Source organism: Leopardus geoffroyi, chromosome X (genome assembly GCF_018350155.1).
Source record: "Leopardus geoffroyi isolate Oge1 chromosome X, O.geoffroyi_Oge1_pat1.0, whole genome shotgun sequence".
In the NCBI taxonomy this organism is placed as follows: domain Eukaryota; kingdom Metazoa; phylum Chordata; class Mammalia; order Carnivora; family Felidae; genus Leopardus; species Leopardus geoffroyi.
The window spans coordinates 46,210,218-46,228,356 of NC_059343.1; the positions used below are offsets into that span (position 1 = coordinate 46,210,218).

Below are 18,139 nucleotides of genomic sequence, written 5' to 3' on the forward strand. Positions count from 1 at the left end.
AGACAGAGTGGAACCACTGGAGCCCTGCAGAAAGCTTGGCCAGGCTGCATCTCGTCAGAGGCTTGATGGAACAAGAGCAGGAGAGGCATCTGTTAGAGAAGACTATGGCAAAATTTCAGGAAGCAGTCAGGAGACGGACCCTGACTGGAGCAGTGGTCTTGGGAGCTCTGCTGGGGGAAGCCCGGAGCCATGCCTGGAGTGTCTCTAACGTCTTTACACCTTGCCTGCGGGAGGCAGTGGTGTACCACAGTCTCAAGCCCGACAGTTCTGGGCCCCATGCAGTTGTGTAACCTCAGGCAGGTCACTGCACCTCTCTGATCCTTGTTTCCCTGTCTGAAAAATGAAGATAATACTAACACCCACCTGGCAGGGACTCTGCAAATGAGATAAGAGGCAGTAGTACTGCATGGTGGGTAAGAACGCTGCAGATGGACTCTGGAGCCTGGCTACTTGTGCTCCTTCTAGCTCCTTCTCAATTCTCCTGCTTATTATTGAGTGACCTTGGGTAAGTTAACCAACCTTCCCGGGCCTCAGTTGCCTCATCTGTAAAATGGATTTAATAACAATATCTACATCAAAAGATTCATGTGGAGATTGAATGAATTAATACATGGAAAGCACTCAGAACAAATAGTGCTTGGCACACAGTAAATGCAGTAAAAAAAAAAAAAATGTTAGCTATTATTACATAAAGCCACAGAGGGTGGTGCCTGGCACACAGAAGGCTGAGACTCACTCAGCACATGTGTGGCCTCTTCTCCGTGCTCCAGGCCTTTACTATGCTCTCAGCAGATTCAGAGGCCACAGTAGGCAGGGGTGGGTGAGATGAAAGAGTAGCAGAGGGTAAGCCTCAGTCCAGTCTTCCTCCCACCTAGGCCCCCATTGGACCCCAGGAGACACCCACTCTCTTTGAAGCCCTTGAGCAGGGTCCCCAACCAGTGGCCTGGCCTACCCTGATCCTTCCTCTGAGAACTTCCACACTCCACCACCCTTGCCACTTGTTTTGTCCAGAGCACTGTCACGATGGTGGGCTGAGCCTGGAGCCCTGCAGCTCCGGCAAGGAGGAGGGGGCTCCTCAAGCGCAGAGACCATGGTGTTTGCTCAGCCTGGTGGCCCCTCCTGCTCTGTGCACGCAGCCAAGAAATGTTTGTGGATGACAACAACCCCATTCTTGCCCCAGATCTAGACGGAGAAGCAAGACTCCTCTAATTCTCATTCAACTCAACATTATCATTTCCTCCCACACAAGTATAATGCTCTCAACACAGTGGGGGGAAAAATAGATGGCTTACCCTCCTGGGAAGAAGGAGAAATCCCCCCCCCCCGGAAAAGTACCTGAGAGCCCAAAGGAGACAGACTTCCCCGGGGCCCCTCCCTTGGGCTCACTCTCTCCCCCCCCCCCCCCCCGCCCGCCTCCTTCCCAGTGCCCTCAGCCCCTGCAGGGAGAACACTGACACAGCCCAGCAGCCAAGCAGCAGACCACATATTGCCCTGGCTGTCAAGAACACCAGGCCAGGCATTCTGGTTGCTGCCCCCCAATGTGGACCAGCTTGCAGGGTGGGTGAGGGTGTGTGTGTTGGGGGGAGCGGTGGGTGGAGAGTTACCACCAAACCAGCTTCAGCCCACCACCGCCTACGGCAGAGCCAGAGCTGGGCCCATGCACAAAGCGTGGGAAATACCGCTCTCTTCAGTGTGGAGCAACTCAGCAGTGGCCCCCAGCACACCCGTAAATCATTCCAGACGCCAGAACTGCAAGGGGGGCCAGGTCAAGATCAACAACGAAAGCAGAACTCTTCTCTAATCATCTGGGGGTTGAGGGGAACAATTCCAGGGAAAAAAGACCTGAACACTGGTGGAGACCAGCAGCTACAAACAAACAAACAAACAAGCAAGCAAGCAAAGCCCTCACATACAGAAGACCAGGGGGCAGAAGGAGGTTGAGCCTCATCTCGTGCTCTGCTGCACTAAGAAGGCCACACCCAGAGCACAGCAGAAGGCATACTGGCATCCGGGAACCTGTCCAGAAGAGACAGTGCGGGAGGATGTTGGAATCCTGGGGGTATGATATGGGTGGGGGTGGACATGACAGCCGCTAGCAACCGCAGTAGAGGGAAAGTTCACAGGATGAAGAGTCTGTCTTAGGGCCAGTGACCTCTGGTGTGTCGCTTCACTTCTCTGAGCCCCTCGGTTTCTTCGGCTGTAAAATGTGGACTGCGGTGCCTGACACACAGGGTCGTTGGGAGGACTAAATAAGTCCCTAGGCACAAGGGGCCCTCAACAAGAGGCAGCTGGGGCCCAGGCCCATCTCTCCCCTCTTCTTCCACCAGAGGGAGCCTGGGGACCAGGAACGCCTAGCCTGTACCTGCTCTACCGATCCACCCCCAGTGCTGCAGCCTCTGCCGCTAAACTCCCACCTTGCCTGCCCTGGCTTCCAGCAGCAGCCTTCTCACCCACTCCTTACAAACCCAGAACAGGCCTGGCAAGGGAGTCTCTTCAGCAGCTGTGGTGGCAGCAATGGTTACTGCATGAACAAGCCCTCTGGATGCTTGGCTGGGAGGAAGAGTAGAAAGGAGGGAGACACAGCCTTCTCCCCCACACCCCTGCCCCTTGACTCTGCCACTCATCCCAGAGTCAGCTCCTCCTGCTCCAATCCTATAGATACCTAAGGCTTGCCTGGCCTCTCCGAGTTTGGGACCTGGCCAGGTCCTGAAGCCAGGAGACTCATGTGGGTTGGAAAGCTCTAGTGGAAAAATGACAGGTCTCAGACACAGGTGGATGTGGGTTCTAGTCCCAGCTCCATTAGGAACTAGCAGCATAACCTTGGGCAAAAGCCTTTCATCTTGGGGCCTCAGTTTCCCCATCTCTCAAATGGAGTTGCTAATGCTCACCAGAACCTGTGGTGAGGCCCAAAAGAGGCAATAACTGATGTGCAAATATTTAATATGTGGCTAGGAGAAATTCAAAGCACTATCTAAACCCCCTTATTAATCCAGTAGGAAATGTGAGGCAAAGAAATCCAACAAACAGCCTGGAGGGTGCACAAAAGAGGGATAGACTGAGAGGCAGGCCTGTGCGGATGGCAGAAGCACAGAGCTCAAGAGCAAATGGGCTTCCAGCCAGCCAAGAGATCCACGTCTGCAGGATGGAGAATCTGAGGGTAATGAAATCCTGGTATCGGGGAAGACCCAGGTCACTTCACTGGGCTTTACACCCAATTCAGGAATGGTGCTTTTTCCAGCTCTTCCTGACACCCACTGGGCCTCTGCCGGACAAGTCCACCCAGCTCCCACCCCCACCTCTTGACTCAGTCCTCTGCATCACCAGGCAGCCAGGTTGGAAAGTTCTCCCTGATTTACCCCCAAATTTCCCACCGCTCCTGGCTCTGCTCTCTGGAGCCACACATAATGAGCCTCTTTCCTCTGTCACAGGCCTGACCACTCCAGAAAAGTCTTCCACAGTCAGGCTCAAGGACCACAGCAGGCTCCAGTCTCCTGCTCCCACCCACCGTAGCCCTCTCTTGAAACAGCTCTGCTTGGTTGATCTGGACCCTTCCTCCAGGGTGGGGCCCCAAGTTGCACACAGTCAGTCCACTGGGAATGGGCCCCCAGCAACCACGCCTGGACAGGAGAACCCATCTCCCTGGCCCCGGGACTACTCTGAGGCAGTCCACACCGAAACTCAGCTGAGGGTGCACTGCAGTGGAGCCCAGCCGAGGCCTCAAGCTGCAGCTGCTGCTCCTGGGGCCCAGCCATCTCAACCCAGCACCCCAGCCTGCTGCCTCACCACGGGGGAGTTGCAGAGAGCTGTCTCCCAGCAGATTTCCTGAGGCAGAAGGCTTCCCCACCCCCAGCCCAGCCTCCAAGAGACACTCCACTGGTTGTGGCACATGGTAGGACCAGCTGAGCAGTGAGAGGAGGGGGAAGGCTGTCCATTCGCTAGAGGACTTCAGACTTGCTCTGTAGTGTGGCTGGATTAGTCACAGAACCATCAAATCTAAGCTGGGGGGTCTTAAAGAGCATTCAAGGAAGACAAGATATGGGGGGAACTGATGGCCTGAGAGAGGAAGGGAGTCAGTCAAGGTCACAAAGTCAATCTGCAGCACAGCTGGAAGGGGAACCCAGGTGTCCTAACTCCCAGTTCAGTGTTGTTCTTTCCAATACAGCAAAAGAGAAATCAGGGGGCCTTTAGGGCAGCCCTGTGAGCCTGCATGCCCTTGACTCTCTTAGCCTGACATTTATCCTGACCAGCTCACAGTAGTATCTGCATGGAAGAAGTGGACCCAGCCCATGTCCCACCAACCCAAGGTGTCCCAAATAGGCAGACACATGGACACCAGCAAAGAAACTGGCACTGATCCAACAAGAGAGAAGATCTGTAGGCTTCCCTTCCTGGGAGCTCTTTAATTGGGTGGTGTTTTTCTTGAGGGTGGAGAGGGGGTGCTCTTTGAGGAACTAGCCAAGGGCCTGGCCTCCATCTTTGCTCCCCCATCTTTGCTCCCCTGGCCAGGATGTGCTGCGGTTCCCCTCAGAGGGATGTCTCAGCCTCCAGCAGCCATTCTAGTCCCCACCTGCCTCCCTGGGAAAGGATGGAGCTGAGGCCACCAGAGGAGACAAGATCAGGCCTACACTCAGGACCTGCAGAGGAGACCCAAAGTGGGGGGGGGGGGAGAGACGGGGGCTTTCTTTCCCTTGGGGCTCTGAGGTGACAATGTCACAGATAATAAAAATCCCAAGCAGCACATCCAAAATAAAGAAATAAATGAAAAGCCATCCTCTGGCAAGGGTACAGCTAGGGGGTGAAGAAGTAGAGGGGTGATGACTGCTGTAGGCCCTCACTGGCCACGGTTTTGAGAAAGAAGAGACACCTGCACTCATCTGGCCAAGCCAGGCTGGGGTGGCCGGAGAAGGGGTGTCGGCTGCTTGAGCAGGACCGAGCTTCTCTGACAGTCTGGGACGGGAGAGGAGGACATGGTATCAGGCACTGGCTTCTTACTTTATCAGCCGGACAAGTTGAAGAGGGAACTGGAGGGGAAGAGCCGGGGTGAAGGGGGTAGGGGGGAGAGGGGTACAAACACACGTTCCTTACTTTCTCTGGAGGGTTGTGGCCGGGCTGGTGCTGGTACTGGTGCTGTGGCCGCCACCGGCCCCGGGGCTGGAGCTCCTGGATGCGCCACGGCTCAGCTGGCCCCGCTCCCGCGGTGGCCGGGGCCCCACGCCCACCGCAGCTGAATAGCCGGCTTCCTTCTCACGGCCCGGGTGCGCTGGCACGGTCTCCCGCCCGCCACGCTCGCGACCCAGGGCTGGGTTCTCGTGGTGCAGGTGGCACTGGGCCACGTCGCGCTCGCGGGCTGGGTAGCCGGTAGTGTCCTGGAGCGGGTAGGGGGCGTCCCGCTCCTTGTCCCGATACACTGCCTCCCGGTTCTGGTAGGCGCCGTCCCGGTTCGGGTAGCCCACGTCCCGGGCCGCCTGGTGGAACTGGCTCTCCCGCAGCTCGCGGTGGTGGAACTGGGTCTCGCGCAGGTTCTGGTACTGGCTTTCGCGGCCGGGGCTATCCCGCGCGCCGTGGGGGTCCCGGTGCAGCTCCCCGCGGTGCAGCTGGCTCTCCTCCCTCAGATCGCGGTTCTCCTGGGTGAGCTGGTCCAGCTGGCCCTCCAGTTCTTCAATGCGCCGCCGCTGGGTCTCCAGCAGCTGCTGCTGGCTCTCAATGATGTTGTTCAGCTCCAGCAGGTACTCCACCGCCCGGTTGGGGCTCTCGGATCCCGGACCGCCCGGGGGCCCCGACCCCGCCTCCATCCTGGCGGCCCAGGGGCAAGGGAAGGGGCAGGAGAGCCCAGTCCCCGCTCGCTCACGGCGCCACCCTCCCCCGGGCCCAGCCGGGGGAGGGGGCCGGCGGGACGCGAGGGCGCGCACCGGGCTCGAGGGCCCGGGGGCCCGGGGGGGCCCGGGAGACAGCGCTGGGGCCGGCGGCACGGGGAGCAGGAGCTGAGGCTACCGCTGCCGCCACCGCCACCGCCACCGCCACAGCTCAGGAGGACGCGGCCCACGGCGCTCCGCCCGCTGCGGAGTCACTGCGCAGCGCAGCCGCGCGGGACCGCCCCGGCCGCCGGCCCGCCCCCCGCCCCCCGCCCCCACCCCGCGCGCCCGGCCCGCCCCCGCGCGCCCCACCTGCCGCCGCCACCCGCGCCCGAAGCCGGACCCGACCCGAGACACCCGCGCCAGGTTGGGGCCAGCCCCATCGCAGGCTGCCGGAGAGCTCTCCCTTCCACCGGTCCCAGGGTCTTCACCTAACCAAGGTCTTCAGCCTGACGAAGCCCTCCATCCCAGTCCGTTCCAATATCTCTCGGGTCCTCTCAGCCCAAGATCCTCATCTAAGACCTCCCAGGAACCCCCATCGGCAGGCAGCCTCCAGGTCCGAGCATCCCATGAATTCCCCATTCCCTGGGTCTGCCAGTCCCAAGTGTCAGATTCCCCATCCCATCCAACACCTGGGCCTCCTATCTCAGGCGACCTTCCTCCGCCCACATCCCGGGTAGTCCCTGGATCTCTTATTCTAGCCAGTCCCCTGACCATTCCTCCATCCCACCCAGCCCCGTGTCCCTCCAGCCAGGCAGTCCACACACAGTTCCCCCTTCCCAGGCAGCCCCTGGAACATCACTCCCCTATCCCCACACACAACATCACAGTCATCCCCCACTCCAGCCAGTTCCTAAACTCTCCATCCAAGCCAGCACCCAGATCCCCTAACCCAGTCAACCCCAGGATCCCAAAGGTTAGCCAGTCTCTGGGTCCTCCAACCAAGGCAGTTCCAGGATCCCATCCCAAAAGCTCTGGGACTGCCCATTGCTGCCAATCTTAGGATCAAAGCTTCATTCATTCATTCAACTCTCACTTTCCATCCTCCTTTGGAGATGCTCTTCTCCATTCTGTCCATCATCTTCATCCGATGAAACTGTACCCATGCTTCAAGACTTAAATGCCCCCTTCCTGAAGCCAGCCTTGATTTCTCTAGCCAGAAGTGCTTGCTCTCTCTCCTCTGGACCTCCAATTGCACTTCTCTACACTTCTCTCGTGGCACTTGTGGAACAAGTGGAACCCTACTTTATAGCGCATTGGTTTGTGTTCTTGTTATAGCATGTCAGTTTGTGTTCTTGTTTTATGTCCTCTGCCAGGCTGAGCTCCCTAAAGCCAGAAACATGTCTTCATTCATCTTTGTGAGCAGTTGAGGTAGAGGAAAAAGCATATGTTTTACAGTCAGACAAAACTGGATCTAAATTCCACCTTCTCCTCTCTGAACTTCCATTTCCCTATCAATACCACCTGCCTCACAGGAGTGGTCTTGGAAAAAAGCAAGTAAAAACGTTTGGCACAGAAAACACAACCCGGGGAATAGGAGAAAATATTTGCAAATGATATATCTGATAAGAGTTTTGTATTCATAATATGCAAAGAACCCCAGCCCCCTCTCCACTGTTGTTACAGCCCAACAACAACAAAACAACCCAATTTTGTTTTGAATGGGCAAAGAATTCGAAGAGACATTTCTCCAAAGAAGATGTACAAATGACCGTAAGCTCATGAAAAGATGCTCAACATCATTAACCACCAGCAAAATGCAGATCAAAAACCACAATGAGAAAAAAAACACAATGAGCTTTCTGTGCTACCCACAAGGTGGTGTTCTGGATTCCTGTCATAACCTAAAGGGAAACTTTCATGATTTCCAGAGCCTTGGGGTCCTGCAGATGAAGGAGGGGGCTGTCCTTAAATTCTTTGCAGCAGGAACCCTCTTAGGTGGCACCAACCTTGACTTCCAATCTTGACTTCCAAGTGGAACAGTACATGTACAAACGGAAAAGTGAAGGCATCCACATCTTAAATCTGAAGAGAACCTAGGAGAAGCTTCTGCTGGTGGCTTTTACCATTGTTGCCATTGAAAACCCGGCTGATATCGGAATACTGACCAGCAAGCTGTGCTAAAGTTTTCTGCCGGGGCCGAAAACTGGGGCCACTCCTATTGCTGGCCACTTCATTCCTGGAAGCTTCACTAAACAGATCAAGGCAGCCTCCCAGGAGCCATGACTACTGGTCCCAGGCTGACCACCAGCCTGTCACAGAGGTGTCTTATGTTAACCTGCCTACCATTGCTCTGTGTAACACAGACTCTTCTCTGTGCCCTGTGGATATTGCAATCCCATGCAACAACAAGGGAGCACCTTAGTGGGTCTGCTGTGGTGATTGTTGGACCAGGAAGTTCTTTGTGTGCACACGTGGCATCATCTCCCATGAGTATTCATGGGAGATCATACCTGATCTCTGTTTAGCAGAGATCCCAAAGACATTGAAAAGGAAGAGCAGGCCACTGCTGAAAAGGCTGTCTAAGGAGGAATTTCAAGGTGAATTTACCGCTCCAGCTCCTGGGTTTACTGTTACTCAACTCAAGATCACAGATTGGTCTGAAGGTGTACATATGCCCTCAGTGCCTTTCCAGTAGTTCCCTATTGAAGACTGGAGTGCTCAGCCCACCGCTGAAGACTGGTCCGAAGCTCCCACTGAATGGATAGGAACAACTAGTGGTGGTCTTAAACTGTTCTTCCACAGGCTCTTAAACAAAAAATGGAAATAAAGTTGTTGAAAAATAGACATCAGCTTCTTTACACACACACACACACACACACACACACACACACACACACACACATCACTTCACACCCATTATGGCAGGTAAAATAAAAAGGACAGACAGAAGTATTGGTGAGCATGCGGAGAAATTGGAACCTTCATTCGCTGCTGGTTGGGATGTAAAATGGTGTGGTCACTTTGGAAAACAGTTTGAAATTTTCCTCAAATGTTAAACATAGAGTTACCATATGACCCAGGAATCCTACTCCTAGGTGTATACCCAAGAGAAATGAAAACATATGTCCACACAAAAACTTCCACATGAATATTCATAGCAGCATTATTCATAATAGCCAAAACATAGAAACAAATGTTCATCTAATGATGAATGGGCAAACAAAATATGGTGTATCCACACAATGGAGTATTATTCAGCCATAAAAAGGAATAAAGTACTGATCCATGCTAAAACATGGATGAACCTTAGAAACATTTTGCTGTGTTATACTCCATGAGACACAAAAGGCCACATATTATGATTTCACTTATATAAAATTCCAGAATAGGCAAATTCATGGAGACAAAAAGCACAGTGGTGGTTGCCAGGCATGTGTTGGGGAAAGAGGAGTGACTGATAACAGGTATGGGGTTTTTTTGGAGGGAGAATGAAAACATTCTAAAATTAGATTGTGGTGATGGTTGCACAGCTCTGTTAATTAAAAATCACTGAACTGTACATTTTTAAAAGGAGAATTTTATGATATGTGAATTTTATCTCAATAAAGCTCGTTAAAAAAAAACCCATATACCTTGCACAGAGTATAGCACATAACAGCAACTACAGTAATAATAACTAACACATCTATGGAGCTTACCACGTGCCAGGCACTGTGCTAGGCATTTTACATGTATGAGCTCACTTACTCCTCATGACAATCCAATGAGGTAGGCAGTGCTATTAGTCCCATGTTACAGGTAGGGAAACCCAGAGGTTGAATTGACTTGCCCAGAGGCATAGCCTGGATGCTCAGATGTTTCCATCTCGCTTCTTTGTACCTTTCCTCAGTACTTTATATAAAAAAGGTACCCATAAGTGTTAAATTAACACATGCATCAAATACTTCTATGTATCCAGTGATCACTTACAGAATATTTATTATGTTCTAGGCAATACCTGCATTATCATCTTTATCCTTGCTTCTCCCATTCAGATTCCCTGTGGGGTATAGGGAAAATGGGTACAAAGGTTCATTCACAAAATACTTATTGCATGTCTGCCACGTGTCAAGCACTATTCTAGATGCTGAGGATATAGCAATGAACAAAGTAGACAACAATCCTTAACCTCATGGAGCTGACATTCTGGTGGGTTAGACAGAGAGACAATAAACAAAAAATATAGAGAGCATGTTGGATAGTGTACTAGATTGAATAGTATCCCCTCAAAACTTGAGGCCCACCTTGTGACTGCGATCTTATTTGGAAATAAAGGTCTTTGCAGATGTAATCAAGTTAAGGCGAGGTCATACTCTTTTAGTGTGTGCCCTAATCCAATGACTGGTGTCCTTATAAGAAAAGGGAAATTTGGACATAGACACACACACACACACACACACACACACACACACACAGACACGAGGAGAATGACCTGCGAAGAAAGAGGTAGAGATTGGAGTCTACAAGCCAAGGAATGCCAAGGATTGCCAGCAACCACAAGAAGGTGGGAAGAAACAAAGAGGGATTCTTCCCTAGAGACTTCAGAGAGAACATGGCCCTGGCAACACCTTGATTTCTAACTTCTAGCCCTCAGAACTGTGAGAAATTAAATTTCTATTGTTTTAAGTCACCCAATTTGTGGTAGTTTGTTACGGCAGCCCCAGGAGACTAACACAGATGATGATAGATGCTCTGGAGAAAGACAACACGGGAAAGGATGACAGAGAGCCCTGGGTGAATCAGACATAGCCTATGCCTCAGAGAGCTCCCCATCTAGTCAGAGAGCTATGACCCTAAGTCACAAACAGGACCAACAGGACAATGTGTAAAGTGCCAGAGTGGAGGCACCAGGACTGGGGTGCTGGGAGGTCTTTATGAATATGAAGTTGTTTGAACTGAGCTTAGGATTTCAACAGGTGGAAGTGGTAGAGCGGAGAAATACCTGTTGAAGGGAACCACGTGTGGTGGGAGGAAACGAGCAGTCAGTAAAACAGTGTGTATTTAGGGAACCACACACAGTTTGGTTGAACAGAGCACAAGAGATGCGTGCATGAGCAGGTGTGTGTGTGTGTGTGTGTGTGTGTGTGTGTGTGTGTGTGTGCGTGCGTGCGTGTGTGTGTGTGTGTGTGTGTGTGTGTGTGTTGTAAGGGATAGGAGGTAGTGGGAAGACATGGCTTGATTTAGCTTGGAGAAGGCTCCATTGCCAAGCTGAAGCATCTGGACCTTTTCTTATAGGCAATGAAAAATCATGGGATATTTTTGAGCGAGAGCAACATGGTAGGCAGGGAGGGGGTCCACATGGATATTATATGTACCAAATAATACACACTACAAGGTGAGTTTTGTGTTGGTTCGTTGTTGTTTAGCAGAGACTGTGGTACTACCCTTTTTTCCCCTTGCCTGCTGGCTCCCAGAGTCATTTCCAAGAAGCTTCAACCCCTGGTGTGATTGTTCCAATTCCCCTTACCCTAGAGCTGGCTTTGTCAAGGAATATGGAGCTTGAGCAGGAAAGAACCCTGAAAACCACATCTCACCACTGCCAGTAGCCAGTCAACAAGAACTCGTCATGATAATGAAAGCCAGGAAATATTTTCTTCAGATGCAAAGGTGGCATCTGTTCAAATTGGTTTTTCCTATTGGGTTCTCACAGCTCTGTCCATAAACAGATCTTCTGTTATACTGGTTAGCTGCCAGACATGAAACAGGAAAATCAAAATTAAAAAAAAAAAAAAACAATCATTGGTTTTTCCATCAAATCATTGGTTTTTCCATCAAATAGTTTACAGTCCAGGGGCACCTGGGTGTCTCAGTTGGTTAAGCATCCAACTCTTGATTTCAGCTCAGGTCATGATCTCACAGTTCATGAGTTCGAGTCCCGCATCGGGCTCTGTGCTCACAGTGCAGAGCCTGCTTCAGATCCTTTGTGTCCTTCTCTCTCTGCCCTTTCCCCATTCTCTCTCTCTCTCTCAAAAATAAATAAATGTTAAAAAATAACTTTAAAAAAGTTTACAGTCCACAACATCAGAGTTGAAGTGACCAAAGAGATTAATTCATTTTTCACATGAGAACACTGAGGACCCAAGAGAAATGATTTGCACATTTTTGCTGTGCGATCGCTAGGCTGCAATTCCTTACTTGGGCTAGTTCCTGAGGTCTGGTGTCCCAAAGAGTCTTAACATTGCAGACTTTAAAGAGCAGAATGGTAGGAAAGTGACCATCTTCAAGGAGCATAGGAGAATGAAAAAGGAAAGGAAAAGGAAGTCTCTCATCTCTGTGGGGTTCCCTAAAGAGATATCGGTGCTTAAAACTGAGACAGCATTTAGCTAATTAGTTAATCATCCTTCCAGCCTTCTTTCCCCTATTGGGGGAAGAGGCAAGATTTATCCAAAGTACCTGTCAGTCCTGAACAGTCTAACAGAAGGCACTCCGAATAGGCTAGTCTGGAGTTTTGTTTCAGGAAAAATTTTCTCTCTGAAGATGATTTGTAAGCTTGATCCTGTCAGAACATAAAACCACATAACCCAATGTGTTTCCAAATTTGTCCTAGCTGCCATAAAACTTTGAGCCAAATTCAGAGTCCAATTATAATCCAGTTCATTTTAGGTACCTGGCAACATCTATTCGTGCTTCCTTTACATGGTCTCTGGTCTGTTTTCTTCCACATTTTTATCCCTAATTGTCTTTCTTTCATGTTGTAACCGATGAGCCTCCTAATATCCTCTTTAAAGTAGGCGGGATATAAATCTTACATAAACTAAACTATATTTACAGATGCAAAGGGGATTTGAACTAGCAAAGAACATTTGAAGGAACAGATGATATTTGGCCTAGAAGAGAGCAGGCTTATGAAGACATGATTACTGGCTTCAAATATCTAGCAGGCTGTCAAGAGGGCAATGTGGTGAAATTATTATGCTTAGCTCCAAAGGGCACAACCAGAAGTAATGGGTGAAAATTACAGAGAGACAAATTCCCTGAGAAAACAAACCTCTTACAGGCAAAGCTTAGTAAAAATGGTGAGTTCATTGCTGGAGGTCTTCAAATAGTGGCTGGACAGCCTAATTCTGAGGGTCTGTTGCAGAGGGAATGGAAACATTGGATGGAGGGGTTGGATAAGATGATTTTAAAGGCCATTTCCAGTCCTAATAGATGCAAAATGCAGCTCTAGGTGTAGAAAAGAAGACAGGAGAGAGGGGGGCCAAGTGGGGAAAGGAGACAGGAAAGAAAGAAACTGAAGTTCATCAAATGCTAGAACATTCTAGTTAAAAGCAGCAAACCCTAACTGCTTCTGAGATGCTTGCAAAGGGGAGAGTGGTCCAGAAACAGAATCCCAGGCTGCATTTCCCCAGTCCTATTCCATGTGACTCCTATGCGGCAGGAGAAATGAAAACATCAGCTCCATTGCTCCCACTGCTGTTATTCAGGAAAGAGCACATCAAGACTGTTAGAGCTGGAAGGAGACTTAGAGGTGATATAATCCCAATCCCTCATTTTAGAACTGGAGAGAAAGAGGCCCAGAGAGTGGAAGGGGCCTGTCTACCTGTCAGCCACTTCACCGACCATGCGCTGCTGAAGGGCAGAGACCTTTTTTTGTTTACCTTTTAATCCCCCAACTGGACCTGGCCGCAAGTCCCTGCACATAGTGAATGCACAGGAAATCTTTAGAAAATCGAACTGAATTGCCCAGAACAGCTGAAAGCAGAAGCTAGGTCTTTTGACACCCTCACCCCCAGCCCACGATGCTTTCCATAACAAAAATTTTATCCAATTCAATTCAACAGACATTGATTTGGCATATCCGTGTGCCAAGCCTGGAGCTTTAGCAAGAGATGAACAAGAGGCAGGCTGTGCCCTCAAGGAGCAAATAGTTCCTCCTGAGAGCTGGGCTCTTCCCCTCTTGGGCCCTGAACACCTGCTGTTCTTTTGGCATGGAAAAGCTCTTTTTGCTGCCTTTGCCTACTTACCGCCTATTCAGCCTTCAGATCTTAGTTCAAATGTCAGTTACTCAGCAGCACCGTCTCTCACTCCTGGATGAGGCAGATCCCTCTGATACATGCTTTCAGGGAGTCGTTTTCCTTCCTTGAACTTAGCAAGTATGTAATTACATATTGATTTGTGCGGTTCTTTGTTTGCTTCCCCCCTGCCTCCTTCAGTAGACTGTTAGCTCTACAAGGGCAGATACTCCGTCTGTTTTGCTCCCCACTGTACCACGAGTCTGGCAAAAAGCCTGGGACACGGTAAGTAAGCAATAAGCAATCCGTGTTTGTTGAATACATGAATCAACAATCTAATGGAGTATACAGATAGATCAATTATAACTACAATTCAACGTGATAAGGGATAGAAGGTAATACAGAAATCAATTCCGTAGGAGGGAGGAAGCCAGCTCTTGCATCAACGGATCTGGCATTGTAGAATATGTACACTGCCAGATAATCAAAGCAGGGGGCCAACAGCATAGCCTTGAGAAGGTGCCTGTTGGGGGCGCCTGGCTGGCTCAGTTAGTAGAGCATGGGACTCTTGATCTTGGGGTTGTGAGTTCAAGCCCTCACATTAGGTGTAGAGATGGAAAGAAGGAAAGAAAGAAAGAAAGAAAGAGGGAGGAAAGAAGGGAGGAAGAAAGAAAAGAAAGTGTCTCTTGTGTTCTGACAAACCAAAGCTGTGTGTAGCATCTATTTCCCCATTACACAGAGAAGCAGGGTAGTTCTGCCACAGTGGGACAGACTAGGCATCTGAGTACCAGGCACAATTGGCAAAATCTGACCACATGGGGTTGGTAAGACCAAAAGGACGCTCCTGGGATTCAAAATCCACAGATCTCTCTGTTCCTCAGTGATGTTCTCTATAGGAGAAAGATCCACAGGATTGGCTGGTCCTGGAATGAGGGGGCAGTTCTGCACCTATTGGGTGGGGGAAGACCTACTCCCAGGCGTAAGAGGGTGTTGCCCTCTAGTGGTAATAATGATAATGATAAAGATCATGATCATGATCATGATAATAACAAGTAGTGGATGTGGTCCTTGTTAGGGAGACTGACCATCCCAGTTTGCCCGGGGGACTGTTTCACCACCCAAGTTCCACTTCCCAGGGAACGTCTGAGTCCCAGGTAAACAGTAACAGTTGGTCATCCTACTCCTTGATGGTGTTCGATGCACTGTGCATACACATGATCTCATTAGATGGTTCAAAACCCCCAAGGCCAGGAATCAGGATTCAGGTTCCAGAGATCTATAGAGCTTTAAATATCCAGCTTGATTTCCAGATGAGAAAAGAAAGCCCAAGAGAAGTAAATTCCTTGTTCAACATCACATTACAAATTTATAGCAGAAGTGGGATCAGCAGGTACATGTCCAGACTCCCTGCCACTGCCTGGCATGCCCTTGCCTGCTTTGTTAGTTTGTCTAGGTCCCATATCCTCCAGGAAGCCTTTCCTAAACTACCCACCTCTCAATCATTTCAGAAAGCTTTCCCTGAAACACTTATCTGACACTTAGCATGTGCTATAAGTACTGCATTATTTTTTAATGCTTTAAATATGTAACTGGAAAAAAAAGGAAAGTTCCTTGGCCTCACACCCCCAACCCCCAGAGGTGCTGGGGAGGAGAGCAGCCTCTGGGCATGAATCTCAGGTGTGTCTATAGTTTGTTCAGGGCCCTAAGGAAAAGGCATTTGGCATTGCAGAGCAAGGAAAGAAACAGGATTTTGCAATTACCAGGTGGGATGGATTTGAGAGTCAAGAGCCGAGCAGAGGTGAGAAGGAATCCCTGCATCCTTAAGAGGAAAAGAGAGTGAGAGCCTTCCTTGCTCCAGTGATATCATCAGGGAAATAGGTCCTTGTTTCTTGCTACCAGAACTGCGGTGTCCTTTGGTGCTCTCCTGGTCCCTGACAAGGACCCCCCAGATCAGCTCTTGCCTCTCTCTTCCACGGAGACAAATTTGCAAACTCCCACATCTCTGTGGAAACGGCAGAGAGCAGGAGAGAAGAAAAAAGGAGAAAAATCCACCCACATGCCAACAAAATGGAAAAAAAATAACCCAGGCCTTGTCTCACTCAGCTGTTGGCTTGCTGCTCCCTCCCACTGTGATGGCTGCTTCTGCCTCCTGGACAGGGACCCGGCTCAGTGCAGCCTCCCTTCCCATCCTGAGCTGACTTTTGTCAATACCCCTCCCCCAATCTCAGCTATGAGAAGGAGGGTCCTATAGCCTAGGGATAGAAAAGGTGGAAGGAAGGACTGACGGGGCCACCAAATGCTTGTGGCCAACTACAAACTCAGTTCCCATCACTGTCCCCCAAACCATGCAGGGGACCATCCTCCCATCCCAGGGAGAGAAGTCAAGGAGCTCTGTCCCACCAGGCAACTTCTCCTTCAGATGCTGTCCCCTGCCCATTTTCCCTGCTGCCTCTCTCTACCATTTCATTTTTAGGCTCTGTTTTTAGTCTAAGTCCCTCTATTCCAACCTTTTTGGGCCCTATCCTTTCTTCACCTTTTGCCCAGTTCTGGGCATCATACATTTTTTTAAAAAACCAACAAAATAAAGTGTGTTGATAGGAAAGGAGGGCTCTGGAAATCACTATTAGAAACTGTTAAGGAAAATAGAGATGTTTAGCCTATAGGAGAGAGGATATGGACTCCTAAATCATGGAAAGATGGAACAACAAGAAGTTTTTTGGATAACTTTGTCTAACCCTTCACTTTTCAGCTGAGGTGACTGAGGCCCAGAGAGGGAAGAAGACCTGGGCTCTCAGGCAGAAGAGGGGAGAGCTTTGGTTTGTGGGCCTCCAGAAAGCAGAAGGAGGACGAGTGGGTGAAAGATATGAGAAAGTAGATTTAAATGACAGTTTTGTTTCTTCCTTCCAATTCCTTACTCCTGTTATTTTTTTTCCTTGTCTTACTGTTCAGGATCTCCAGTTCAATGCTGAACAAAAGGGACAATAATGGGCATCCCTGTTTTGTTATTCATCTTAAAGGGAAGTTTTTCAATGTTTCACCATTATATATGTTTGCTGTAGGACTTTGGAGAATGCTTTTTATCAGGTTAATGGAGTTCCCTCTTATTCCTAGTATGCTAAAATATTTTTTTTCTCACTAACAGGTGTTAAATTTTATCAAAGTCTTCCTCAGCATCTTTTGTAATGATCATGGTTTTTTTTTTTATTTTCTAATCTGTTTATATGGTCAAGAATGCAGTATTTAGCTCAAGAGAAATATGAAGTTTCTAACATACAAAACCACCCACAGAGGCATTGGCTGCCTCATAGATCAAAGTAGTCAGCTCCAAGTCACTGGAAATGTTCAGGAGGAAGTTTCAGGCATTCAATAAATATTTAGGTACCAGGGTCTGCTCTAGATGTAGACAACTCAGTAGTGAAGAGGGCCCAAGCTCTCCTGGTGCTCACATTTTAGAGAAAAGATGATAGATACAAACAACCAACAAATACAAGAACAAGATCATTTCAAAAAGTTAAAAGTGTTTTGAAAACAAATGGAAAAAACTGTACAAAGGCAGTGTGACTGGGTAGGGATGGGGAACAAGATTAAATAGAGAGTCAGAGAAGGTGTCTCCAAGGAGGTGACAGTGAAGGCAATATTGAATGATAAGAAGGCAGTCATTTCATGAAGGTCCAGAGGCATGGCATCCCAGGCAGGGTGAAACACAAGGGTAAAGGCCCTAAGGTGGGGAAGAGTTTGGTATATTCAAGGGACTTCAAGAAGAAGTCTCACTAGAGAGACCAGGGAGACTGGTACTAGATGAGGCAGGAAAGAAGTTCTGGAGCAAGACTGTGTAGGGTGTATTTGTCATAAAAAAGAATGAAATCTTGCCATTTGCAACAACATGGATGGATCTAGAGGGTATAATGCTAAGTGAAATAAGTCATCCAGAGAAAGACAAATACCATATGATTTCATTCATACATATATGAAATTTAAGAAACAAAACAAACAAGGGAAAATAGAGACAGTCAAAAAACCAGACCCTTAAATATAGAGAATAAACTGGTGGTTGCCAGAGGAGAGGTGAATAGGGAGATGGTGAAATGGTAAAGATGAAGAGAACACTTATCTTGATGAGAACTGAGTAATGTATACAATTGTTGAATCACTATATTGTACACTTGAAACTAATATAACACTGTATGTTAATTATCCTTGAAGTAAAAAAAATAAATTAATTAAAGAAAGACTGTGTAGGATCATACCAGCCATGAGAAAGTGTTTAGAATTTTTTCAAGTTTATATATTCATTTCTAGAGAGAGAGAGAGAGCAAGAAAGAGAGAGTGAGCACAAATGGGGGAAGAGCAGAG

General features: G+C 49.1%; 1 protein-coding gene across 4 annotated transcripts in view; it reads right to left on the bottom strand.

Moving 5' to 3' along the window:
• Positions 1-6,055, bottom strand: part of IQSEC2 (IQ motif and Sec7 domain ArfGEF 2) — a 78,564-nt gene extending 72,509 nt beyond the window's left edge. For 2 of the 4 annotated variants that reach the window (XM_045470640.1, XM_045470639.1), the window contains exon 1: positions 5,086-6,052. In XM_045470640.1, the coding sequence (XP_045326596.1) occupies positions 5,086-5,792 (707 nt within the window). In that variant the 5' untranslated portion in view covers positions 5,793-6,052. Of the gene's footprint in view, positions 1-5,085 lie in introns of all 4 variants that reach the window. The other 2 variants (XM_045470643.1, XM_045470638.1) reach the window with 2 other exon arrangements.
• Between the last annotated feature and the right edge of the window lie 12,084 nt (positions 6,056-18,139).